General features: G+C 42.4%; 1 protein-coding gene across 3 annotated transcripts in view; it reads left to right on the top strand.

Annotated features, from left to right (window-relative positions):
- The window catches only part of CRHR2 (corticotropin releasing hormone receptor 2), a 142391-nt gene that overhangs the window by 63597 nt on the left and 51884 nt on the right, over positions 1–26910 (top strand). For 2 of the 3 annotated variants that reach the window (XM_051768395.1, XM_051768396.1), the window contains 2 exons: positions 14677–14762; positions 21596–21702. In XM_051768395.1, the coding sequence (XP_051624355.1) occupies positions 14677–14762; positions 21596–21702 (193 nt within the window). Of the gene's footprint in view, positions 1–14676; positions 14763–21595; positions 21703–26910 lie in introns of those variants that run through there. The other variant, XM_051768397.1, reaches the window with a different exon arrangement.

Raw genomic sequence — 26910 nt, 5'->3', positions numbered from 1 at the left:
ATTTACAAAAAAGTGAAAGTGAAGAATTAAAAGTATCAACAGTGTGGGATCACAGAACTGTTTGGGCTGGAAGGGACCTTAAAGGTCATCTCATTCCAACTCTGTTCCATGGGCAGGGACACCTCTCACTAGCCCAGGTTGCTCCAAGCCCCATCCAACCTGGTCTTGGACACTTCCAGGGATGGGGCAGCCACAGCTTCTCTGGGTAACTTGTACCAGGGCCTCCCCACCCTCAGAGGGAAGAATTTCTTCCCAGTAAAGAGTTTCTTCCTAATGATTTAAAGTAAACTAAAAAATGTTGTTTCAGATTGGTACAGAGTGAAGGAAACTTGCCTGGAAATGAAGGAATGTTGAGGAAAAACCTGAGCTAAGTTGAAACAATGGGAAGTGTCATATTTTTTTTAGTGCTCTGAGAGGTGTCTGGAATATATCTGGAGGGACAGGGGGGCTGTTCTGTCCCTTTTTTGTACTGTGAGGAAATTTTAGATAGTAAGCCTAAGATTATTGCCCTGCATGTAAAGCAATGCGTGCAGTGTTTGGTGTCAACATGAGATGACTTATTCTTTCCATCCACTTTCTTGTAGTCATGGAGAATTAATCAAAGGGAAGAGTGTTCTCTGCCAACTTTGTTAGTACCGATTTTGGACACAGAGTGTCACCAGCCTTCCCTTTTCAGACACGCCAGTACCTGCAGGTGACACATAACTGACTCTGGGAAGTTTGTGTAGTGGTGCCAATTATATAGTTCTCTCCTCATGGATGATTGAGTTAATTCCAGTGGTGATCAAGGACTCATAGCAGCTCCTGTCTAGAGAGCATTTTCTCTTCCTCCACAGGTTTGGGACCACAGTTTCTGTTCCCTCTGTACACAAATCCATCCCCCTGTTTACTGCAGCAGTTGCCAAAGCTGTTTGAGTGTTACAGTCAGCCATGAGATCACAGGTACATGGGTCTTAAAAAGCTGTATGTGATGATGTTGAAGCTGCCACACCACGTTTGCCAGGCCACAGTGAACCCAAACCCACGTGGGATGGTTCAGAGATGGCTCACTAATCATCCCTACTTGAAATAAGCTCAGGCTCTTAAGATGCTTCAGAGAGCTTAGCCAAGAAATGAAGCTGGTGAAATTCTTTTCTTAGACTGTCACAGCATGTGCTGACAGCACCCTTTATACACTATAAAATTAGAAGAGGTTTTAAAATTCACTTTCTGCCTCCCATGCCATTTCAAACCCCCAGAGAGACAATAATTATCAGGTGATAAGAAAGCACCTTCCTACATAACGGCAGGTTTTCCACATGAGTGATGCATTGTATTAATCGGGTTATGTCAGGGGAGCAGCCTCTTTTCCTCTTTTCCACCTGCCTTTTGCAGATTATTTGTGGTCTTCCTGGCCAACACGTGATCACTCAACTCCTTGTGCATGGGGAAATGTCCTGTGAAGGATCACTTGTGTGAAGGCTGGGAGATGTCTTGGGAAGCTGGACTGAAGTGGAGACCAAGGAGCACTGCAGACAGTCCCATCTCACTCTCAGAGAGCCAAATGCATATCTTTGATCGGCCTTTTCTGACTGTTAGGGTGGTGTGAGCATGAAAACAATCCCTGCAGAACGATATGGTCCTTCACAGTTCCCTCTCAAAATAAATCTCATACTTTCCCACTTCATTTTGATATCACTTGCAAAGCAAATTTCCTGGTGTACTGTCCAGTACTAACAAACACCACATGAAATATTATTTCTTTCAGGTTTCTGATCTCACTTAAAGTTTCGATACACGTCCTAGAGGAGAGGACTGGCACATGATTCATATTCCATGCTACATTTTGGGAAAGAATGCAAATGCAGCAGTGGAAACAGTAATATAAAGTGTAGGAAGGGGAGCCCTGGGTGGTTTAAGCAGTTGGTGGACTTTCAAATACAGGCTTTAAGAAGTCAACCCAGCAACTGCATATTTACAAAGTCAGCTATTGCCTGCTGTCCTCCTTACCAGATAAAACATCTCTGGACAGAAGAGTTCCCCACAGCAGTGCTTGGTTTCTGTTATGGATTCAATCAACTTTTTGGCACTAGTTTCAGGGGTGGGAAGAGAAAGACTGAGAGGGAGGCAAAACTGGAGCTCAAAAGCCCAGTGCTCCTTGAGGTAAGTTCTTTAAAGAAAGTTTCCTGTTCCTCATTGTGACTGTGAAAGAAAGAAGATCTGACTTGGGCGTTGCTTTTCTCCTGGCAGGTGCCTTCACAGAGTTGTTTTTAAACTTTATTCTGCTCACCAGTGGGAGAAGGAGGGTATTTATAGAGAGAGATAATCAGCAGAAAGTATAGCACTATTAGTGTCTGTAATAGGACTTTAAGATTCAGAATTGTTGTATTTCCTTATATCTGCAAGGATTTTATTTTCTCGTCTCAAACAAACCCAATCTGTGATGACCTAAAGAAGCTATTCATAACCTTCACATCAGCAGTCGTCTCCACAATCAAAATTCAGGCTCTTGATGTTGCTGAATATTTTGCTCATCCTGTAAAATAGTGTGATTAGGGAAGGGGTTTTATTGAGAAACATCAAGTTCATTTCACAGAAATCAGGAGAAATTGCCCATTCTCATCCCCTTTTTAAACCTGCATTTTTAGAAGGAGAATTGTGGCTGAGCAAAATGGGCTCATATCTGCCAAGAAACATCTGGAATTTTTATATTCTTGTATCAGGTTTAGTTATATGAAAGCTGGCAGGGATTGTTTTGGCAAATGGTCACCCGTCTCGTACTTGGAGTCTTTTTTTGTCTTGCAGGCAGTCTGTTTCTTCCCTGCACTCCCCTGATGAATATTTAGGCTTAGGGAAGGTTTGGTGCTTTCTGGCAACCAACCAGAGCATAAGCTGACAGCAGCGTATGTTGTGTTTTTGTCCAGACATCCTGAGACATGCAAGTGTGACAGGATCTGTCTGAATCATCTTGGTAGACTGTAGTTTTCAACAAGGCAAGGACTCTTATAAAATGCTGGATCTATGATCCGGGGAAGAGTTGGAAATAAAAAAAAAAAAAAAATTAAACAAAAAAGCAACTAACAAAGAAAATCCCTGCAAGGCCAAGCAGCTGTTCCTGGTGGAGGCTACTGTGGGAGAGGTGAATCCCCAGTGCTGACTCAGTGATAATCAGGTTTTGCAGATCCTCTTAAGCAGACTCATTCCCTGTGTTGTGTGTGATATCTTCCCTTATGTTCCTGGGTTGCCCTTATTTCCTGAGGGCCCTTGTCTCTCCCATGTGCTGCTCTCATCTCCCAGCCTCTGCTGCTGGACTGGAGGTTTCACCTGAATTCCATGTCAAAAACATTTGAACCTTGCCAGGCAAATATCCCACAGATGGGTGCATTTTGGAGTCTTAGTCTCATCCCTAATCACCACCTCCTTTTCTCAACCACCTTTCTCATTACTTTTGCAGAGTTCTGGGAGCAGGTCAGGGTTCCCAGTGAACATTGACTCTATGCTCCATCATGAATCATTCACACAGCTGCTGTGCTTTGCTTTTGTGATAGCAGCTCCCAAACTCCTGCATAAATTCCAGGCAGTGAAGGCTCTGTGAGAAGAGCATTGATTCCCACTTTCCCACTCACCTCAGCAAAAACTTAACCATGCACACAGGGCCTCATTTCCTTCCACAGGTTGTACAAATTGTCTTCTTGAGTTGTCCCTCCTAGGAGAACTCCAGCCTCAAGCTCCTTTCCTCTCCCTCCCACTACTGTGTTAATCAGATCTTAGTGTTTCTCCGTTCCACAGTGCCTTACTACAGGTAATAAAGTACAGTTACACCTCTCATTATCACTGCCATCTCTCTGTGCATTCAGTAATTACGGCAGGTGACTAATTGAATTCTGAATTTCAACTAAGAAGCAATTACTACAAAGATCAAACATCATTATCAGCCTGTGCCCTGCCAGCCTTCCAGAAGGGGGTCAGGCAGGAAGTTTCATAGCTCTGTGCTCTTCTAGTCTGTCAAGCTCAGAAACAAATTGGGCTTCACCCCTGGGTGATGACTTTCCTCCTCCAGTCCTGGGGCTCCGCAGGAACTCACTCCCACTACTCAGCAAAAGTAGAATTAATGATCTGTTGGACTAACCAGCAGCGGGAACCTTTTCTTAGACTACACCTTTCTCCCTCATGTTTTTTTAGGTAGCTGTGCAGGTGGAAGTTCCCTCTCTGTGTAGGTGGAAGTGTTCTGGGCTGTAGAATCTTTCCCAGTAATTTGTGCTTGATCCATACAAACATTAACTAGTTGGATGATAGCCTGTTTCTTAAAACAACTGCATCACCCAGAGTCAGGTGAGGGAAGTCTTTAAAACAGACATAGAGTGATTGTTCCACATCAAATTACAGGCCTATCCAGGCTAGTGCTTTGTTCAGCTCAAAGACATAAATTTAGATGTCTTTGTGAAAATGCTTATGTGTGTTCTAGGTGATTAAATTCCTCCTATTGTCAATAGACATGGGGTAAATGGAAGAACAATTCATCTCCATAAAGTAAATGGCCACAGATCAGCTGAATCTGTCTAGACTGTGCTGGCTGCAATTTTGGGGCTAATAAATTAGCTTAAACTGCAGAAATTAGTGCTATTTCATGACCTGGATTGAGTGGATACCATGGACAGCAAATAATGCTGGATGTCTATTTAGCAGCATGGACACTGCAGCCTTCACTCACATGAGCATCTGCATCAGGACATTACAATTTATGTCTTATTCTTGAACTGTTTCCTCTGTAGAGGAATAGAAGAATGGGGCAAGCATGAAGAAAGACTGTTCCTGGGTGCTCTTTCAGTTTCCAGCAACCCAAGTTTCTGTGACTTGCTGAAGTAGAAGTGATAGTAGAAGTCTGTGTGTGATACCTGGCCTGTCACCAAAGATTAATTTGAATAGCTGTGTGTGGAAATTACAAGCCCAGCATGAATGTCAGACTTCTATTTTGCAACAGCTTTTGGAGGGGGGTCAAATAATTTCTGGTTTATGCTAGAAATTAAGAGTTTTGATTTGGGGGTCTTGTTTGTTTCTTGTATTTTGTTGGGGTTTTTTTATTTCGTTTCTTTCTTTTTTTTTTTTATTTTTCCTTGTGCTGAAAACCAGGTGAAGGGAAAAGGTGATAACCTGAGGAATCATTCAACACAACTTGCTTCGTAATCTCCCTCTTTTATCTTTCTACTTAAAAATACAGGCAGGTCTGAGTTGGAAACCTTTGGGTTCTGTGTGCATTCACGTTTGGGGATTTGCTGTCTCAGGGAATTATCTCCAGAGTGCAAATAGCCTTGGCAGGCTGCAGACTCATCCTGCATATTCACCTCAAGTTCAGCTCAGTAACACAGTCATGGAAGCAAATAACCTACACTGGTTTTGGGGGAAAAAAAATGAACTTTGCAGGCTGTTACAGGGTGTACTTGTAATTTAGGCACTGCAGCACTTTCTGACACGCACTGAAAAGGAGGGATTATTTGCCTTTTCCCCCTCCTTTAGTGCTTTTGACACATGTGGCCCAAACCCTGTCATGTCAATTAGTATAAGGACAAGAACTGTGCTCTTGCAGGTTTCTGAAAGCAGGATTAACTGAGCATTTATCAGATGCTGGTGAGCCTGTTCACTGGGTTCTCTCTCTCTGTCTTCCTGATGTTCCCTCAGTAGTTTCTGCAACAGCACAGTCCTGACATTTCAGAACAAGAGTTTTCTTATTCACAAGACATGAAATAATTTCCTAAGGAAATTAATAGGATATAGGGATAATAATTATATAATTGAATAATAATTCTTTTTTATTGGGTTATTAATAGAAGGGTTACCACAGCTGTAAACAGTTGAGACAAAGAAAGCAGCTTCCAGGATGATTCCCCAGTGATTCTTCTGAGGAGTGATTGTTTTAGGAAAGGGCAACAGTTTGGGGATCACCTGCAACTGCCCACACCTCAATCCTGAAACAAGTCAAAATGGAGCTGCAAAGGAACAGAATATGTACTATAAAAGAGCTGTATTTTATGGAACAATCTGTTAACCCAGGAGGAATGAAAGGAGTGAAAAAATAGGGCAAGGGATTGTGTTTCCTGAGTTGTGGGGTTGACTTTCAAGGGATTGGAAAGTCAAAAAAACAAGTGTGTTTTCTTTTGTGTAAAGTTTTGCATTAGCAGGTATTGCATTGAATAAAGTCAAAAAGAGCCACTGTTCTGAGAGTTCTGTGCAGTTCAGTCTCTGGGATCTTTCTTAAGGTGCTCAAAAGGCAATATTTGCTGCCAGGCAGCCCCAGTGTAGGGCAAGCAGAGTTCAAGGCCAGGCTGGAGGGGACTTGGAGCAACTTGGTCTAGTGGAAGATGTCTCTGCCCATGGCAGGGGGCTGGAAATGGATGATTCTTAAGGTTCTTTCCAACCCAAAACCTTCTGTGACCCAGTGTACAGACAAACAGAACTGAATTCCTCAGGTGCCCTTAATCTTGGTCAGTTTAACAGGGAGTGCCTTGGGCTACAAATCCAGAGAACTGTTTTTCTAAACTCTGAGGAAGTCCAGATGACTTTTAAACTTCTGAAAGGTTCTGTTGCTTCCTTGGCTTCTGACATGTTATATGACCTGAGTGAATCACTTAAGCTTTTCAGCAGGTAGGGAATCGATACAGCAAGTGAGAATAATTGGGCTGCTTGAGCTTCTGGTGAACTCTTTTTGGACTTCTTTGTAAAGAAAAACAATAGAAAACTCATTAGAGTTTCTTGTGTGCTTGAAAGCCTGAAGAAATATCAGGTTGGTGAGCCAGATAGAGCTGAGTTTAGAAATATTTTTTCTAGGGGAGCATTTCTTGCCTGAAGTCTTACTTATCTGCCTTCCAGGACTCTCCTATAAGTACATTATAATTCTGCATGAATGTAAGGGAAAAAAAAAAAAAAAAAAAAAAAAACAAGCAAACAAAAAAACCCTAACTGTGACATCTAAGAAAACCTCTGCACAAAGTTTGGCTTTCAGGATGATGTTGGCTGATGTATAAAGTAATAAGCATCGGTTGGATAACTGTTCTTGCCTCTCCTTATTTTTGTCAGAATATCCCTCATTGACAAATAAAGTATGTGGAGGTTTTTTTTTTTCTCCAATCTCCTGGATGTCTGGCTGCTGTCACAATTATGCTGCTGTCACTTATGATTTCTAGAAATAGTAAGCAGTGTACTGATGCATTGTGAATCCTACCTGGCTCTGGCTTGTCATTGCAACAACCAGGAAAGATTCCAAAGAGGAATCTTTGGCACATGAATAAATAATTTATAGCCCCATGATTCAGCCCCTATTTTTAGAGGCTTTCTGTTTTTCTGAGACTTTGAAAAAGGGCTAAGAATAGTCTATACATGAAGTGATGTGTCTTTTATGCAACACAGGTTCTTTCTGTCTCGTTTGATCTGAATCCTATGAAATCTGGGCAGCCAGTCTGAGGAATTTATATCATGCAGTTCCTCTTGGATTTACTGGGGATCATGGTGAAAAGGTTTTACTTAATGCCAAGCAAACTGTCTTGTTTTAACGATTAAATGAATAAAACTTATTTGGAGGAGACACTGGGAGAATCCTGCAATGTCCCAGTGATTAGGACACTCTGAAAGAAAGAAATCCATTAAACTGGGTTCAGGTTCCTCTTGAAATCCAACAGAGGAAGGACCAGACTTGAAATGCTCCATGCTGTGAGTAACTCATGGGCTACAACAATCAACACTGGAATATTGTCTTTTATTTTAACTCCTGTGTTCTTAGGTTTTTACGCCCTGAAGAAAAATTTTAGAAAAAGTCAGAGTCCGATTTACCTGATTTATCAAGTGGTTTTTGCTGCCCCATAACTGTATATTTCAAAATTCATTTATTCAGCTCAGGAAATGTCATCCAGCTTTAAGCCTGATACCGAGACAAGACTGGTTTTCTCTGCTGTCTGCTTCTGATTCTACAGGCCAGCATTTCACAGAACCTATTTTAATGTTGCATTTCCAAGGGAAAACCTCACTTGTTTGGGCTTGTTTTCCATTGGCAAACTTGGGATAAACACCTCCATTTTGGGGGCACCATTGACTGGCTGCTTTGCTGTGCCCTGAAGGCAGAGTAGGAAAAGACTGGTGAGATGTGCTGAACGAGGCTGAATGCAAGTTGATATTTAAAATTAAAAGGTTGAACTCCACCTGTGGTAAATATGCAGAACTAACACACCCTGAAAAAGAAGGCTAATTGCTCAACTTGGTCAGAGGGCAGTACAGGGGCAAAAATGGTTCAGTAGTTGTCTTAAAGAGCAAGGAAAAAATATATATTTAGGATATTAACACAAAAAAAATCCCAGTGGAGAGATTTAGCAGACTGTCTGTAACAGTTTTACAAAGCAACTGCCAGAAATTCTTGGGGCTTAGACTTTTAAATCTGGACTGAACAAATGCTACTGAGGAGATGGGTGACATGACCCACTGACCCCTTTCAGGTGTTTGCTGCGTCTGGGAGTCTCTGAGGCTGCCAGAGTCACTGCTCACTCCATTTCCAACTCCTTGTAATTTCCAGGGATTTTGTTCAGTGGGGATTCCTGTTTCCTGGTTGATGGACCCTTCATTTCAGCTTGGCTGCCAGCTCACGTGGATAAGCTCTCAGAGCAGTCAGATACCCTTAGCTGTGCCCAGCTCAGGGCTTAACTCAGGCTGTCTTTTATTTATTTATTCATTTACCTGTTTATTCCCTTTGCTCCAGTAGCAGATGAGCTTGTCTCAAGACTCCGTGGACACTCTGTGTGTGTGGGATCCAGGGCAAAAGGCAGTTAGAGAGGTTGGATTTCCATTTTAGTGATAACTGGAAGCGTAAACCTCCTCGGAAAATCATCTACATGAGAGACAGCAAGATGACTAAAATCTTTTTCAGAACCAGATTAGTTCCAGTTGTCAAGGACAAGATCCATTACAGCAGTGCCTGCTTGCAGGGTCTGGAATTGTCTTTCACCTGCTAATGACTGGAATGATATGGTTAACTTCCTGCTGGGAATTACATCCACTTGTCTTTACCCAGTGCTCCTGTCTCTTGTTTCTTGTTTGCTTCGTGCTTTTAATGGACTTTTACTGACTGAACACAAGCCACCAGGCCAATCTATACATATTGAGTTACTGCTACCTAAAAGGCTTTATGTTCTTCAGCAGGATCAATAAAAAACAACAACAACAACAAAAAAAAAGATAAAGAATACCACTAATCAAACACTCTTCCTTACATATTCCATTCAGAAATGCAACCTCATCTGCAGTTAGAAATGAAATTAAGGTCAAGGTTTTACCTCCCAAACTGATGTAATACGTTGTACCTAAGCTATGTTTTAAAGTTGTTCCAGAAGGTAATAAATAGTATCCTCTTAATGAGGGAATCACAGGATGATTGAGGGTGGAAGTGACCACTGGAGGTCATCTGGGCCACCTACAGCCTGAGACCATGTCTGGACAGCTTTTAAATATCTCCACGGAGGGAGACTCCACAACCTGCCTGGGCAACCAGTGCTCCCTCACCCTCACAGCAAAAATGTGTTGCCTGCTGTTCAGGTGGAACCTTCTGTTTCTTGATTCGTGCCCGTGGCCTCTGGTCCTGGAAATGGGAAAAAAAAAAAAAAAGAAAGCCTGGATCCATCCTCTTTGCACCCTCCCTTCAGGTATTTGTATAAATCAGTAAATCCCCCTGAGCCTTCTGTTTCCCAGAGTGAAGTGTCCCAGCTTTCTTATCCTTTCCTCAAAGGAGAGATGCTGCAGCCCCTTAATCACCATGTGCTCCTTCGCTGCTCTCTCTCCAGCATGTCCACGTGTCTCTCGTACTGGGGAGCCCAGAACTGGACACAGTTTTCAACCCATGTGTTGGCACAGCCTTTGTAGCTACTCTGCGTTTACTTTGTGTGTACTTTTGCTCTCTGGTGTTACTGGTTGTCAGTATTTTAAGTCCAACCTTCATGTGAGCACTTGCAGTTTTGAAGCAGTTACACCGAATATTGAGACTTACCACAGTCATTGAGTTCAGTGGTTTCTAAGTAGCAGAAAAATCACAGCTGAGATGACAAATATTGACTGTTGGCTGCTTCATTTGCTGTTTAGACACAGACTGGGAGGCTTTTTAGATGAGTGTCTAGCAGAGTTGTTAATAAAGTGTAACACGATTGGGAGGAGTTCATTTTGCATGAGTTCAGATGCCTGAAAGCCACAGCTCAGTTCTGGGATAAAGGTCCTTGAGCTTTTTGGTGAAAAACTGCTCACATCCCATGCCAGTTTTCCCAGAACTAGTCTTGTGATATTGGCACTGAGTTGCAGGGGTGCTGGGGGGGTTATGGGCAAAGCTGTGAACAGTTTGGATGTCTCCCCCCTTTATCAAACACTAGAGTGTGAGGAGTCCTTATAAATTACTAAATAAAGCCTATAAAGCCTGTGAGCTTCTCTCATGTCCTTCATGCCAGATGAAAATCACTATCCATTATTTTGGGGGCTACAGTGCTCAAATCTGGGTTGATCAGCTTCTCTTTATTGAAACAACAGATATGCTGAGCTTTCTTAAAATTCCCATTTGCCCTGAAAATAGACAGAGCTGTGATTATCATAGTTGTTTATTTGGATAAATACAACTTTTTTTTTTTTTCTCCATTCAAGGATCTTTTGCTCTCCACCTTAGAATTTCTCAGTGGCTTTCAGATGGTTCTACTCCACTAAGAAAAGTTAAAACTCTACATGGTGTGGGCATGTGTATACAAATACACGAAAGTGAGACATTCTTGTAGTTATTTGGCTGTTTCTTTGAATATAATCAGAGAAGATCCATAAAATAAATAGGCTGAGCTGGACACTACTTCCCCAAAAGCTGGAGTTAGGGAGAATTGGCACCTAGGACTTCTCAGCAAGAATTGCTTTTTCGGGAGCTTCATACACAGAATAGTCCCTGTTCCTGCTGTGGGTGGCTGGTTGGAAGGAGCAGGGTATCCCAGTTCTACTCCTGCCAAGGCTTTGCTGTAGTCATGCTCAGATCTTTTACCTCCCTTGTGATGTGGTACAAAGTTTTTCAGGAGTGGAGATCCCTTTTACAACACCTTAGAGTCCATGAGAGCTGCAAATGTTGGTGCTTCTGCTGTCCTTGTGATGTGCATCTGGTCTCTCATTGCTGCTGTTGGTCTTGCTGGTGGAATAGGACTATGATCAGCTCTTAGAGGAGATAGGGAAATGCATATGTAGTGCTGACAGGCCTGAGGGGATGAAATACATTTTCTGGAAGCTAACAGCAACCCAAGTGACAACCTGAGCTCTTCTACATATTCCTTCCTATTCAGGGATTTCTTTTTTGCCTCCTTGCCCATCCCCTGGACTGATGGTTAAGCAGAGGAAATCAAGTGCCACCAATCCACAACAAAAGGAAATCAACATTTCCAAAATCAAGGAAGAGACCATCGACTGAAGCACAGAAATGAATATTGGATGATGTGTCAGAAGCTCTGTGGATAATGACTGAGTGTTGCCTGTGCCATCATGAGTCATCTACTACTCATTATTGGTTTGCATAAACATTAAATCTACTTGTCCAGTTGTCTTATGTGAGTGCAAGTGCACACAGAGCACAAATGACCACATGTTGTAACCACCAAGTACCTCTTTATTTTGTGTATTTCTTCTTTAGAACAAAGTCAGTAAGGAAGGAGAAATCACAAGAAGAGAAAGTATACAGAATTTTTCAGTATGTCATTTGTCAAAGAAGATGAAAATTTACACAGTTGTTTTTCAACTAGGAAAAAAATAGTTCTAATAGCTCTATTTCTTTCCATTTATAATTAGCTCTTCTTGCCCTAGAAAGATCACGTAATTGTTCTTTTCTTCCTGGGCGTTCATTGTTTGTTTCTACAATGGAGTTCTCCATCATGATTTTCCCTATTTTTTTTTTCTCCTATTTTTAATGACAATCATTAAGAAAAACTGAACTTAATCCAGTCTCTTTCCATACACAGTGCTTTAAAGCTAAGAGCAAGAATGCTTCTAGCACGAAGCACATTAATCCCAGTTCTCCCTGGAAAACCGGGTGAGAAGGAATATTTTTCAGCACGTTCAATCAGTGCTGGTTTCCCTCTTCCTTTACACACTCTGTAGCTGGGGACACATCACTTCCATTGATCTCTCTCATGGAACCAATGTATCTGTCATTTTTGGCATCTCTTCACTGCTTTGATCCCTGCCACAACTCTGCATGTCCCAGAAAATCAGCCTGTCGTGGAGTCCAGTGTCTGTATTTCCTCATTTTCTCTGTGTTGCCTTTGACAGTAACCAGGGATGTCACGAGGCAGATGTTTGCTGCTATGAAAAATGCCAAGATGATTATTTGAAGTTGCCATTATTTTATCCAGAGTCTTCTGTGCAGGGATATACCAGCACACACAGGAATTTTAGCTCATGCCAGATGTGACTGAGTGTCTGTGAGCACAGTGAGCCTCTATCCAGTGCATGTGGGATTGATCCAATATCCTCAAGAAATGCTGGACTCACTATATGCCATGGGATTCATCTGTGCATCAACAAGAGCTGCTTCCTCCAGGTGCCTTCAGTGAGGTTCTTACTCTTTATTACCTCACTCACTAAATGAGGTATTTCTCCTTTGAAGCACTGGGTAAAAGATCTGCATTATGTTATTAAAATAGATATATGAAAATACATCCAGTGTGATCAGAAACTTGTTTCCATGTGGCTATTAGGGCTCATGCTGTAAGACATTTGGAAGAAAGAAAGAAAGAAGACCTTTACTGTGGGATATAAATTAGTTATGACTGCTAGAGTTTGGAATGAGATATTCCCAGAAGTCAGATCTACTTGCTGCTGTTGTTTCCGAGAAGTGACTGATACTGGAGGAGATTCTGGACTAGAAAAATTCAGAGTTTGATTTTATCCTCCTCCTGTTCTGATACTCACCATGTAGGAGATCTGGTGTGACAGCTCATAAACCCAGATAACTCAAAGAAGTTCCTCAAAGAACTGCCTTGACGTGGGTTTTATGTTCTAAGTCTTGATTGTGTTTGTGCTCTCCACACCTGAGCTGGAAAGGCACAGTAAGGCAAATGAAGAGTCAGAATGAATAAAACAATGGTTTGAATGAATAAAATAAGGGTTTCACATGAGCACTGTCCTGGAATTGGGATTCAACATCCCACTAAGCACCCACTCAGTGTCTGGAGAGTCAGAAGTTTGCTACAGAGATTCAAGATCAGCAACTGGCCAAAGGATGGGACAAATACAAAGGCTTTGAGAGATGTAAATTGGATCCTACCACCTAAATCCCACTCAGACTGTTTTGGTTTTTTTGCCTTGTCATGTCAAAAAGAAGCAGTGGAAAAGTGCAAGTAGACAATAGCAGTAAAAAAATCAGTGCTCTGTGTGGATATGGTGTAATCTGGAGTGTCCTGTTGCTTTCCATGTGGACTGTCCTTCTCTGTAAGGAAAAACACCTTAAAAAAGTCTCTTTACCTTTGTTTTTCAAAGGCTGTTGTCAACAGAACTTTTAGAAACATTCAATCTGATGCCTTTATTTCTGATTTTCCTGAGGGCTGGGTGCTGTACTAGCACTGAATGACCATGGCAAAGGCCCAAGAAGAAATTGGATAAAGGGCAGCAGGAACATCATGAAGAGTTCATTAGGGAAGTCGCCTGCATTTGTCCTTCGGGGATCCTTCTGAATTTCCTGTTTTATTTTAATTCTCTTGTTTCTAAGAAACAGTTCAAAATAAGAATGTAAAAAAAAAAAATATTGCTTGGAATTGGATGTACTTTTGATGAGTGGAGGAAGGTAGTTTGTACAGCAAAACTGCATAGTTTTCCCTCGGAGTTCCTTGGGATGAAGAGGAATTCTTGCCAGAAATTGAACTCCCCTCCTCACCCCCAGTATCATTACATGCAGTTCTCAGAGCTCCTCGGGGTTACATTACAATTGGACATGAAATCTCTCTGCTTCAGTAAAGCAATTTCTGATTTTCACTTACATTTGGGGAGAACTGGAACCTTGGAAAAAGACCAGAAGTGGTTTCTTTTCCACAGACAATGGGTGAACACATCCTAACCTGGAGGGACCCATTTCTGAAATAATTCTGGGTGGATTCTTGTGTAATCCCCCCCATCCTACCTGTCCCAGGTTTGAGAGATGTGCTGATCTTGCTCCTCATGTTTTTTGCAGAAGTTTTCCCAGCAATAGTGTTGCACAGGAAGACTCCAGAAAATCAGCATCTCCGGGAATGTTTTGTCTAGTTTGCAGTGGGATAAATGGAAGGGGGGTAGAGCAGTAAGTTCACCATGCACAAACCATTCTCACAGAGGGGGCACTGAACCCCTGAACCTCTCTGGTTTTGAGTATAGTTGCTTTTTAAAAGACTATACCAACGTTAAGCTTTCTCTTGCAACATTCTTCTCATACCTTTTCTGTCTTCTGAACTCATAGACTGTAAGAAAACACTATCAATCAATATCTTTAAATACTTGTAGTCTCTAGTTGTGTTCATGTTATTTATTTCTCTCCTCAGTGGGCTGTTCTAGTCCTCACGGAGGTGGGATAAGTTAATTTGCCTTGTAAATAATCTGTTCCGTTAATCTTTTCTCAAATCTGTGAGATTTCTAGGCTGTTTAAAGTCCATCACAGACTGTTCATCTCTCTTTTATTTTGGTCTCTACCAGGAAATGCCTACAGAGAATGCCTGGGCAATGGGACATGGGCTTCCAAGATAAACTACTCTCAGTGTGAGCCTATTCTGGATGACAAGGTCTGTATTTTTACCTTCATTCTTCTCAATGACATTTCTCATACGTGAATGCAAAGCTAAACTTAAGGTTAACATGCTAATTTGGGACTTCTGAGAGAGATTCCATTTCTGTCTCTGCAACAAAACCTCCCTGTGAATTCAGGCAAATCACTTGTCCTCTCTCCATATCCCCTACTCACATGGTTTTTAAAAAAGGATGCTTTTTATCACACTCTGTCCCTGCTGATGTATGTTTATGCAGATTTTTCTTAGCTTTGTTCAGAGCCTACAGATGCTACAGTAAATGTTAGTAATGATAACATTAAGACCAAAAGCCTCTTTGGCACTAAAAAATAAGTTTAACCAGCTGATTCCACCCTGTATCTGTCCATTCTGAGGTCTCATCAACAACTGACCTTTACAGATCTCAATGTCATTTCTCCTTAAGCAAATATGTAAAGAGGCAGCAAAAGAAAAATACATAAAAAGCAGACTCAGGTCTCAGCTGCCTTTAAAAGATTGAACCAGTCTTCCATGATATAGGAGTTTACAGATTGCAATTAGCATATGGGGTTAAGCTCCTTCCAAAAGGCTGCAAGCAATTATGCAAAGCCCTTTTCTTGTCAAATGTCTCAGCTTTTCTTGGAGGCATGGCAGACATTCACCCTCACACAGTTTAAGCCTTCCAGCCTTTCACACCAGGTTCTCTTCCTCTCCCTCCTGTTTTGATTGCTGTGGTGGGGCAGGAGCACACACAGTCCTTGTGCTGTCTCTGCCAGGGGTGACTGTCCCCTCTAAGAATCAGGGTGGAGCTCAGCAGCTCAGGTCTGTTTAAGTTTTGGGGTTCATCCAGCTCATTCTGTGGTTGTAGTTGTGCTGTGCCAGTTGCAGAGGGGAGGTGGACAAGATCCCACATTTAGTACTCAGGAACTATCTGGAGCAGTGCTGTACCCCAAACAGTCAGGATGTGCTTTGTCTTAGGTCCAGCATCCATCCTGTGAGATCAATGTGTTTGCTCAATGTGGGCTTTGAACCAGTGACTCAGAAAACAGGTAACTACACACCAGCTGCTGAGGAGGACCTGCTCTTACCCACTAGCTAAGTTATTTGGTGGCACCCCATCCTCCTTCCTTTTGCTGGAGGCTTCTAGAAATTAGGAAAAAAAATGTACCAATACCTGAGTGCCACCCAGAGGGATGTTCCAGGTGATCCAGCAGAGTGATGATGCTGTCATGGCAATTTAAACTGACCTAAGTAAGGACCACCCCAGGGCAGCCCCTCCTTACATTTCTTTCCCACTTAAAATGAAAAACTAACTTGTTGCTGGGTCGGTTTTTTGGATGATTCAGTTCCCTACAGCATTTTGTTGCAGGAGTGCTGGGGCCAGCCCAGGCACAGGGCAGTGAGGGCGTGGGTGGGATTGAGGGGGACACACCGACCAGCTCTGCCTGAAAGGGATCTGCACATCTGTGAAACCACCCTCTTAAAAATGAGCAAGGGGGGGGGGGGGTGGAGCAGCCAGTGCTGGTTTAGAGAATGGGGAGCAGAGATGGGTGAAGGCTCCATATCTTTGATGTGGTTTAGCTGGTACAGGAAACCTAAGCTGATAACAGTGTGCTGCTCAGGAAAGTGCTGCTGCATTTTAATGGCCCTCCTTATGTGTTTGCATGGCTCCAACAGTTGCTATCTCTGCACCAGCAAACACAGAGGAGTTTTGTTTGAAAAGGCTGGAGAAGTGTTGTGACTAGACGACAGGATTATTTCCTGTGCTCTGTTTTTGCTTTCAAAAACTTTGCAGCTATGGTGATAGCTTAAAACTACTCAAATAGCGTGTTTCTTAAACAGATGAAAGTGCAGATGTTTCCCCACCCTTGCTTATAGAAGCTTAAAAACTCATTTGTTAGATCTTCAAAGATTTGCAACAAGCTTTGCAGATATTAATATTTGTGAATATTTTTGAAATCTCTCCTAATGCTCAGTGTTACGGATGAATACTTGCTTTGTGATGTCCAAAAAAACTAGGAAAAAAAATCCCCATAGATTTCTCTGGGGGTTTGATTAAAGGTGAGATTCAGGCACACACATGTTTCTCCTGTTATTTATTGACTGAGCCTAGCAGATGCTAAGCATGAGTTGGGAGGTGTGCCCTGTGATTTGTGTTTATTTTTAATACAGGAAACAACACTGCTGTCAAGCTTGGCCATTCACAGCCAGAGTGCTGAAGAATCACATGGTTTGACTCTGAATTCAGTGATTGATAGATGGGACAGGAACATGCCCCATCCCCAGCTCTACCTGTTTTATGGCAGAGTTTTGATCATGTAGCAAGGGAAATTTTAGGGATTTGTCAGCTGTGGGTCAATCTCAGGGGGCATCAGCTCAGTAACACACATTCCCTGGATTACATCAACACATCATGGCTCTGCTTGTGGTCAAGACCTGTGGCAGCAGCTGATAAAAAACTCTGGGACTGATTTGCTTACAGATTCCCATTTTGGCTGGGATCTAATTCCCTGTATGGAGTTGTGTCCTGTAGTTTAAAATGCCCCTGTGTGTCTCCATGTACCTGGCAGGTGACAGTCCTTTGGAATACCTGTGCCCTTCAGGTCCTTCATGGCCAGAGAAGGGCAGCAGAGCTGGGGAAGGGTCTGGAGCACAAGTCTGATGAGGAGCAGTTGAGGGAGCTGAGGATGTTTAGCCTGGAGAAAAGGAGGCTCAGGAGAGACCTCATCACTCTCCACAATTGCCTGAAAGGAGGTTGTAGCCAGGTGGGGGTCAGTCTCTTCTCCCAGGTAACAAAAGTGACAGGACAAGATGAAATGGCCTCACCAGGGGAGGTTTAGATTGGATATTAGGAACAATTTCTTCACTGAAATGGTGGCCAGGCATTGGAACAGGCTGCCCAGGGAAGTGGTGGAGTCACCATCCCTGCAAGTGTCCAAGAAGCACATGGGTGTGACCCTTGGGGACATGGTTTAGTGGTGAACTCAGCAGTGCTGGGTGAACTGTTGGACTCGGTCTTGGAGGCCTTTTCCAGCCTTAATGATTCCGTGATTAAACAGCAGCAGTTGGAGGTCAGTCACCAGGGCCAGCTGGGAAGCAGAGTCTGCTGAGTGCACCTCAAGGGTCACTGATGTCTGTGTGTGCACTACTTCTTTCCCTTGCTTCTGATGTTGGGTAGATACCCAGATGTTGGTGCCCTAATGTCAGACTGAATCTCACCCTCTGAACAAATAGTTGGCTCCTTCTCAAGGCACAAGAATAAGGTACAGAAATAAGTTTGATCCTACTGGCTGCTTGATGCACAGCGTGTAACAAATGCAAAAATTCTACTCAGCCTGCAAGCTCCTGTGTCAAAAGGACTTTTGCTGCATCGAGCACAGATCTGTGCTTGTTAGAAATAAAATGAGTCTCAGGCAGCAAAAAAAAAATACATCTTAGCCTCCAATAAGAGCTATAATTTAGGAACTTTGGTCTTGTCTATGTGGCCTATGTCAGCTGGATATGAATTTGGTTCTGCTGATGTTTTGAGGTGGCTTCAAGCTGTGTAGCTGAGTTAGCACCATGCTGGGCTTAAGCTAATATATCCTGCATAGGAGCACAGCCACACCAGGCACAGTTATGCAGCTTCCAGCTGGCTCAGAACAGGAAAGCAGTCAACTCAGAGGCATCTTGGATGACAAAGATACTTCCCAGTGGCTTCTGAAAGTCCTTGGAGAGGAGATGTGGTGTCTTTAAACCGTGCTGGTGATGAGATCATGCTGGCAACAGGAAGAAATCTAAAGTGACTGAACTGGCAGTGGAGTGCAGAGCCCCACAGGGAGACATGAGCTGTAAACACTGGCAGGACCTGCCAGTAAGTTCTGTTAGAGGGAGAAAAATCCTTGTCAATTGGACTAAAGAGTGCTGTCATTAGGTGGTCATTCAGTCAAATCATTAGCTGAATTGGTTTGGACAGGTTGGCTGTCACATTCTGGCTGAAGCAAGGGGAAAAGTGCTCTACACAGAACAACTCCACAATTACCTGAGATCTGGCTGCAGGGAGCCCACCATGTCTTAGATTTGCAGGGCTGGTGCAGGTAAAGATATAAAGCTGTGCTTCCTCAGCTTACCTGGTAGAAGCTGGTGGGAGACACCTCTGCACTGCCTGGTGTAACATGATTGTCGTGTGTAATGGAGGAGGATTCCACTGGTGTGACCTGCTGTGATCAGAGAGCAAGGCTACTGGTGTGCAGACCATCTTTGTATTCCCCATCCCTGGAAATGTTCAAGGCCAGGTTGGATGGGGCTCTGAACAACCTGGTCTAGTGGAAGGTGTCCCTGCCCTTGGCAGGGGGTTGGAACAAGACAACCTTTAACATCCCTTCCAACCCAAACCATCCTGTGATTCTACGATCTCCTTTTCTAGCTAATTTCTTGTGTAAAAACCCTCCTCCTAAGCCTGAATAGAATTTATATCTTCATTTCAGTGAAGTGAAACATCTTCCTGGAAGCAGAAGAATATTGGGTAACAGTAGAAGGCTGTTGACATTTTAGATGTATTGGTCTTCACGAGGGCGAGACAGAAAGGAGTTATAAAAGTGTTTTACATGAACTGAGCTTTGGCCAACACATGACTGATTCTGAGCACGTGTTTTTCAGCCCTGAAGGTGCCGTCTTCAATTCCACCAGAGATGCAGATTGCATGTAGGCTGGTGGAAAGTGATCTTGCCACCCTGTCAGCACTGAGGCAGTTCTTGTTTCTATGATATTTGATTTTCCTTCAGGAAGCCTTGTTAGTGCCAGAAACTGAAAATATGAGAGTCGTGCCTGTTTTTCCTTCAGCATCAGTACATCAAACAGGAGTTTAATAATTTTATTTTTCTAACTAGTCTTTTAATGCTTTGAACTATGACCTCTTAAAACTTGAGTGAAGTTGAAACAGTGGTCAGGAGCCACAGGAAGGAGCTGAAGGGTCAGACTCAAAGAGCAGGATCGTTGTCCTGGGAAAAATGTTGTCATCTTCCAGAAGATATCTAGCACTACACGAGCAATTCTGAGGAAAGTTCTTAGTCATATTGGTTTAGTTTTAGGAAGTCCTGCAAGAAGTAGTGATTTGGATTCAATGGTGCTTACAGGTCCCTTCCAACTTGAGATATTCTGTGATTACATGAGTTTATTAAGCAGGAGAGTAATTAAGCCATGCAGTTTACCAGGGCACTCCCTGAATAATACAGCACTGCACAGGTAGGCACATCAGGTCAAGTGTCTTTTTCCTTCCCTTTAAGTGTCCCTGTGTCTTAAGGATAAATAAAACTCATTGTGGAATTTGGATTTTGTAAGTTTGTTTTGCTGGGTTTTTTTTCTTTTCTCCTTGAGGCAATTCACAAAATGGGCCCATGGATGGGGAAGTTTATTTTAGGGGATTTTATAACGGACTTAAAAATACCTTGCATGGTTGAGTTCTGTCCAGAAGCAGCACATTACTCCGTGTGCTGAAGATATAGGCAGGTTTCATCACAGAAATGAATCCAAGAGAGTTTTTTGGCAAAGTGCTGGAAGATGCTATCTTCACAGAACAATGGAACAGATTAACTACAGCTGCTGGTTGTAGTTTCAGCCAAACATTCATTCACTGAGAAATTCCTTTGACTGGAATAAAATATTAAGGGAAATTGCTAGGAAAAAAAAATGGAAAAAGGAAGTTCAACTAAAATTAGAAAACTGGTGCCATTTGTAGGATTTTGCTTTTATATTTTTGTCACAAGGGAGGAAATGTAGGTGGTTAGTTCTCAAGGGTCTCGTTTTTCTGAAGGAGGACAACATTCCAAATTGGGGAAAGATCTGCTTATCCTGAAAAGAAACAAATGCCAAACCCAATAAATGAATATATTTTTCAGGAGGATTGGTTCTTTCAGTAGCAAACCTCTGTCCCTTTTTAACCAGCTTCAGTATTTATCTGAATAGTGTTTTTCTACTTCTTTCTATCCATCGGGGAAAGAAAGGAGATGCTTCTCTTTTCTGAAACCAGCAGCAGCCCACCAATAAAGAACATTCCAGTTACTGCAAGGCCAGATTTTTGGTCATACCCCTAAATTCACTGATTTAGGTGGGAGCTCTTTGGTACTTAATTTTTTGTTTGCAGGATCTAGAACCTACCAATAATCTCCCCCCATCCTAGGAAACAGACACCAGCACATGAAGCTTCATCACATACTTGGGTTGCTTCTAAAAACAACAGGATCTCTGGTTTGTCAGGCTCTCTCAGAACTGAAGGGACACCACCAGATTCCAGCTCTTCCTCAGTTGGAAGGATAAAGATCGTAGCTTGAAAGGAATGTCCCTCAGAGGAAAATCTACCTGTATGGGAAGGCTTTATTACTCCTTACTGAATTTTTTGTATGAAAACCAAGCCATTTGAGCAGGAAAGTGGCATAACCTGGCTCCTAAAGACAGTGCTGTTTCCTAAGAAAATAATGTTTTATAACTTTTGAAACTCTGAGAAGATGTGTCTTTGGTAGCTTTGTAGCCCTGAAATGACGAAGTTTTAAAATAGCATAATAATGAAAACAAGAAATCCTGATGAAATTGCAGGGGGAAAAAAAAAAAAAAGAAAAAAGAAACAGGGAGAAAATAACTTCTTTTGCAGATATTTGTAATAAACTGTTGGCAAATCCCACACTGAAACCACACCAAGCCTGTACTTCTATGCCTGGGCAATATGTTTGGCTTATATATAGGCATCAGCCCTGGAGCTATTATATCATTGCAAGGTTGAGAAAAGTAATTACTGTTTTCTAAACTGATTAACTGTTCCTTGATGTCAGTGCTTAGAGATTCATGCTGATTTAATCCTGTTATCTCTTTACCTCCAGAGGAAGTATGCGCTCCATTACAAGATTGCTCTCATCATAAACTACCTGGGGCACTGTATTTCAGTAGGGGCCCTTATAGTTGCCTTTATGCTTTTCTTGTGCTTGAGGTGAGTAATGTGTTTTGCATGCTTCTAACTTCCGTGGGTGACACTTACTGGGCTGCTCAAAGCCCTCTGATAACTCTGTCCAGGTCTGGAAAACTGGTCATGGCTTTGACGCTCCCGGGCACATCCATGGTTTTGTTGACTGATGCTGTGCTGGAGCCTTCTGTGCGTAGGAGCTGAAGCCTAAAGCTGAAGTTTGTGTTCAGGGAGAGAACTGTGCGTGATTTATTGATGCAGCACAAAAATTTTGGTGAGCACAGAGTGCTTCATTAAGGGAAACCGAGATTTGAGCGTGTCAAGTTGCAAGTTTTGGGGGCAAGTTTTCTTTTTTTTTTTTCTTTAATGTAAGGCAGTGCATGACAACATGAGGCATTTTACATTCCCTGCCAGATAATGCCAAGATCTAAACCCAAAGGAGATAGAAGGAATTCTTTCTATTTTGCTTTGGGTTAATTTCGATTTTTCTTTCATTAAAAGCTTAGAAGTTTTCTTAAAGAACAGGAGGAACATCATTAGAGGAGCTTAATCCCCACCAGTCCCCACGAAACAATGAATACAAATCGAGGAGACTGCATAGAAACACTTCCCTGTCTCAGGGTACAGAAGGGAGTTTGGTAGGTCCAGTGGATATGCAACTGAAAATTAGGAATACAGGGAAAAGGGAGAGGACAGGAGGAAAGGAAAATTAGTGGAAAGGAACAGGCAGATGTGCATCAGTCACCAAATGTATTGTAGGCACAAAGCTTGAGTCACAGGGATATATTTTCATAGGTAGTGGCCTGGTGGGTTATTTCTGCATTATTTCTTGGATTACCTGACTGGTATTTCTGTACTATTTGTGCTGTGTTGTCTAGAAGAGTTCAACTGAATTTAGAACCACCTCCACTGAGTGCCATGCAATGCTAATCCTTGAGAGAAACCTTATTCTGATAGCAGAGGATTAACTGCTGTGAAGGAATTCTCTCCCTCCCCTCCCCAGGTTTACAACTTGATTATTGACAGTGACCTCAGTGAAAGAATTCCTGTTTTCCTGGAGTGTAGCATCCCTACAAAGTCTTAGGCAAAGTTTTCCTCTTGAACATTCCTAACAAGGCCTTTTCTACTCACAGTACAAATCTTCTTGCACTCCAGTATCTATAAACAGAATAATCTATGCTAATGGGAAGAAAAAAAACTTTAAAACATTCAATGGGAACTTTTATGATGCATCAATTTAAACTTCTATTTCAAGCCTTTTACTGTGCATATAAAGCTAATTCCCATAGTGCTTGGAGACCTGAATTAATTTACACTGAATAAAGAATGCAAATTATTCATTGTAATTATATTCCCTGCTTTTATGCTGAATCTTTTATAAATGCTTGAGTAAATAACACAAAAACAATTAGATAAGATGGTATAAATGTATCCAGCTTTCAACACAGAAGTGGCCCAGCTGATCTATTTTAAATTGTTCTCGTGGTATTTAAACTTTGACTTGAAGATTTAAATTTTGCAGTCAGCTTCAGCATTGAAAACAACAACTGAGAAGCAGCAATTAAGCACTTTCCTGTACATGCTGTGAATGAAGATAGTCTGCCTTTTCAAATTCCCATTGTATCATGCAAAAAATGTCCAGTGTCCAGCCAGCATTAACCAGCATGAGATACCTCAGTGTCTGTCGAGCCACATCTGCTTTCCAAAGTTCCAGAGATGCTCCAGTGAAGGCAGCCCAGATTCATATTTCATTACAGGTTGCCTCTAGTCAAATTCTAGGTTTGGCACATCTTCATCACAAAGTGCCCCAAGACCAAATCAGTTTTGACAATCAATTCCAGTTATTTAGGGTTTCTCTTCCCCCCCCCCCATTTTAGTTTGGGTGGAAGAAGGCACCTACTAATTGGGTGAAATGAGAGAATTTAGGTATTTCCCGGTAAAAAAAAATACAATCTGATAGTTTCACATCTTGACCCAAAGTGGGAATCTGTCAGTTCCTTTTTCCTGCCCCACTCCATCCATCCACCTCACTCCATGAGTGCCTACTGAGGGTGAAGATAGAGGAGACCTCCAGGAAGATTCAAATTCTATGACTGCTCCATATTTTTGTGCTTGTCACCCACCACCTGCTTGGTTTTCCTTAGCTCTGTCAGTGCAGAGTCCCAAAGCAGTGCGGTCTGAAGGAGGAGACTGGAGCACACCTGCTGTATTGGAACACAACTGCTTGGAAGGCTGTGGGGTCTCCCACGTTGGGGGTTTTAAGAGCAGGTGAAATATTTGGTTGCCATGGCAAAGAGTGTTGATTTGGTGATCAGGTACTGACATGGATGTTCTTCTGTTGGAGATGAACTTCACCACTACTGCCCCAGCCCAGGGAGCTGCTGCATTGCTGGGAAGCTTAGTCCTCAGTTGGGATGAAGTGGGAAAGAACTGGATCCCTGTTATTCCAAATCTGTTCTGTGTCGTCCTGTCCCCAGTTCTGTTCTTCCTCAGTTCTTTATCCAACCTTCTGTCCTTCATTCACAACCCACAGAAATGTTCTCCTGCCCTAAAATCTAAGGAACCCCACACCTATTTTGAGGGTCAGAGGTCTCAGATGCAGCAGGAAGTAATGGAATCATCTGCCATTTGTGTCCATGAGACCCCCAACACAACTGGGAAGGAAGGAAAACTCAACCAGGGCCTCCTTTTTACTGTGAAGACCTATTCTAATCTCATTTTCTCCAGTTCTGTCACATATGAACCAATCCTTTATTGACTGTGCCAAAAAATAAGCCTGTAAACATTTCACTTAGCACCTAAATAATAGAAAATGAAGGAGAGACCTTGATTGTTGTTGGCACTCTGACTGAATGCCAATGAGTCATTGAGATCCCTCCTAAGTCAACATTAGTTTCTCAAGGTCTAAAGGTAGGTGGTCTTAAAACTGTGAGGGCCATGCTGTGTTTACCATGCAGAACAAAACAAGCTCACAAACAAAAAGAAATATGCTGAGAATAAAAAAATGTAGAATTTGTGCACAAAGTGTTCTGTAGAGGAGCACTGATCTTCAAGGCAGGATCTGGTGAGATTAGCTCAGGGCACTTCCCTTTGTCATTGTTAAATGTGCCCACACTGCTGTGAATCTCATGGTCTGTGTGTTCTCATTCATAGCCAAGGTTTGATCCATCCCAGAGGTGCACACAGGCAGTTCCCACTGACTCAGCCTCATCATCCCATCAAATCCCATTCTCACACTAGTAAAGGAAGGGTTTTCCATAGGAGGAAACCTGCTGTCAGTAACACTAATCAAGCTGAAGAAAAAAAATTATTAAAAAAAGAAAAAAAGATTGAAATGCTTCTGTTGAATCATATTTTTCCCTTATTGTTGCTGATAATTCAGAAACCCAAATTGCTGATAATGCAAAAACCCAGATAGGTTTGTCACGGATTTTCCCTCGTTGGTGTGCTGTTATAGCAGCCTGTGAGAGGGAATAAGAGTCCTTTGTAAAACTCCTGACTTGTTATTAAACAGTGTGCTGGCAATGGCCAGCTGGATTCAGTCAGGAGATGTTTTATTTGTTCAGTGGTGATTGAAGAAGAAGTAGGGGACGAAAGGTATTTGTTCTGGGAAGCATCTAAGTCCCTGCTGAGTTTTGAATCCAATAAAAGGATGGTGCTGAAAGGGAGATAGGTTGAAGATTAAAAATGACATGTGCTTCTGCACGGGTTACTGGACAAAGGCAGCTCTAAAATAAAAAAGCCATAAACCCACAAACATTGTCATAACATCTTTTGTCATTTGTATAGTGGTAACGAAAGCGAGTTGAGGTTTTGAGGGAAATTTTGCTTTCCTGTTGCTTTTAAATCTACCTCTTTCTATTTCTCCATTAAAGCATCTGATTTCCCACAGCACTGAGGCAGTGTCACCATACAGATTTCCTAAATCCCACATATTATTTCTTCCCAAAAGATTGAAATATTTTTTTCCTGAAACAACATAGCCTTTTTTTTTTTTTTTTTTTTTTTTACCCCCTAACTATCTCCCAGGGTTTAGGAGAGGAAAATTTCCTTTCCTTTATCCTCCCCTGTTCCAAGCTCCTTTGAACTGCCCCTTGGTGTTCAGTCTGGTGTGCAGCTGGCAAGACTGCTGCTGCAGGCCTCTGTTGGTAGGAATGGAAGAGTTTGATTAAATGCTTTCTAGAAATCTGTCAGAAGAAATGTAGAGCATAAATACAGAGCAAGTTTCTTAGAACAAAGTGATCTGACCTATTAGAGCAAAATCTCTGGCACCTAGAGGCTGAGGATATACCCAGTGGGGAGGAGATCTGCACAGTTAGCACTGGTTTGCACTTAAAAGGGATGTGCTGCCTGGTGTGGTTAGAGCAGAGCAGGCTCCAGATCTCAGGTGCAATCCTTCTATTTGTGCCTTTCTGTTGTGGAACAAGAGGAAAGAGCAAGTCCCAGGACAGGACATCAACTGGTGGAATTCATGAGCTCGTGTTAGTGCTCCATGTTCCCCCCTCATCTCCTGACTCTCCATCCAGCTGAGTCAATTCTGTTCCATCTGCCACTTGGAATGGCAGAGCCTTCGTTGATGGTTCATTAATGACATTTTTTAAACTTCATCAAAAAGCCAGAGCAGAGCACGAGTGGGGTGTGTGCAGTGGCTGTAGATTTGGGGACACCACTCACTCTGTCCCACCCTGCACCAGTCCACAGTAAAGTTCCCAAAGCAAGGCAGGAATGAAAATGAGGGAGCTGAGCTGTAAACAAGCACATATGCAATGAGAGGGTTGTCTCTGAATACAAAGCATCTGAAGTCCCTGAACTGCCTGAATCCATGTCGAGTGTCTCATCTCAGCAACTCAGATAAAGGACAGAAACACTTTTCCCGTTGATTAACCTCAGGCCATTGTCTTCCCACTGCCTTTACTCGCCCCCTCTCATCTCACATCTGTGTGACTCGTTCTTTAGACTCTTTGTGCAGAGCCTACCCCACAAAAAAGCCACAGAGAGCAGAGCCCTCATGAAGTCCTGAAATAATACCAGTAATTAAAAGTGTGCCCAGAGAGCTGCACTCTTAAAATGTGAATGGTTTCAAGAGCTGCATCTGAAACGGTGGTATTGTGGCCTTGCAAAATGAAGGCTGCCAAGGAGTGTTATTGCTGCCCATAAATCCATCACCACTGGAGAAACATTAGAAACTGCTACTTACAATCAAGGACACTGTCAGTGCAAGAAGAAATGGGTATA

Source organism: Manacus candei, unplaced genomic scaffold (genome assembly GCF_025592945.1).
Source record: "Manacus candei isolate 608988 ecotype Guabito, Panama unplaced genomic scaffold, ASM2559294v1 h1tg000094l, whole genome shotgun sequence".
Classification (NCBI taxonomy): domain Eukaryota; kingdom Metazoa; phylum Chordata; class Aves; order Passeriformes; family Pipridae; genus Manacus; species Manacus candei.
Note: the sequence above shows the minus strand (reverse complement) of the source record. Positions and strands in the feature narration are given on the sequence as shown.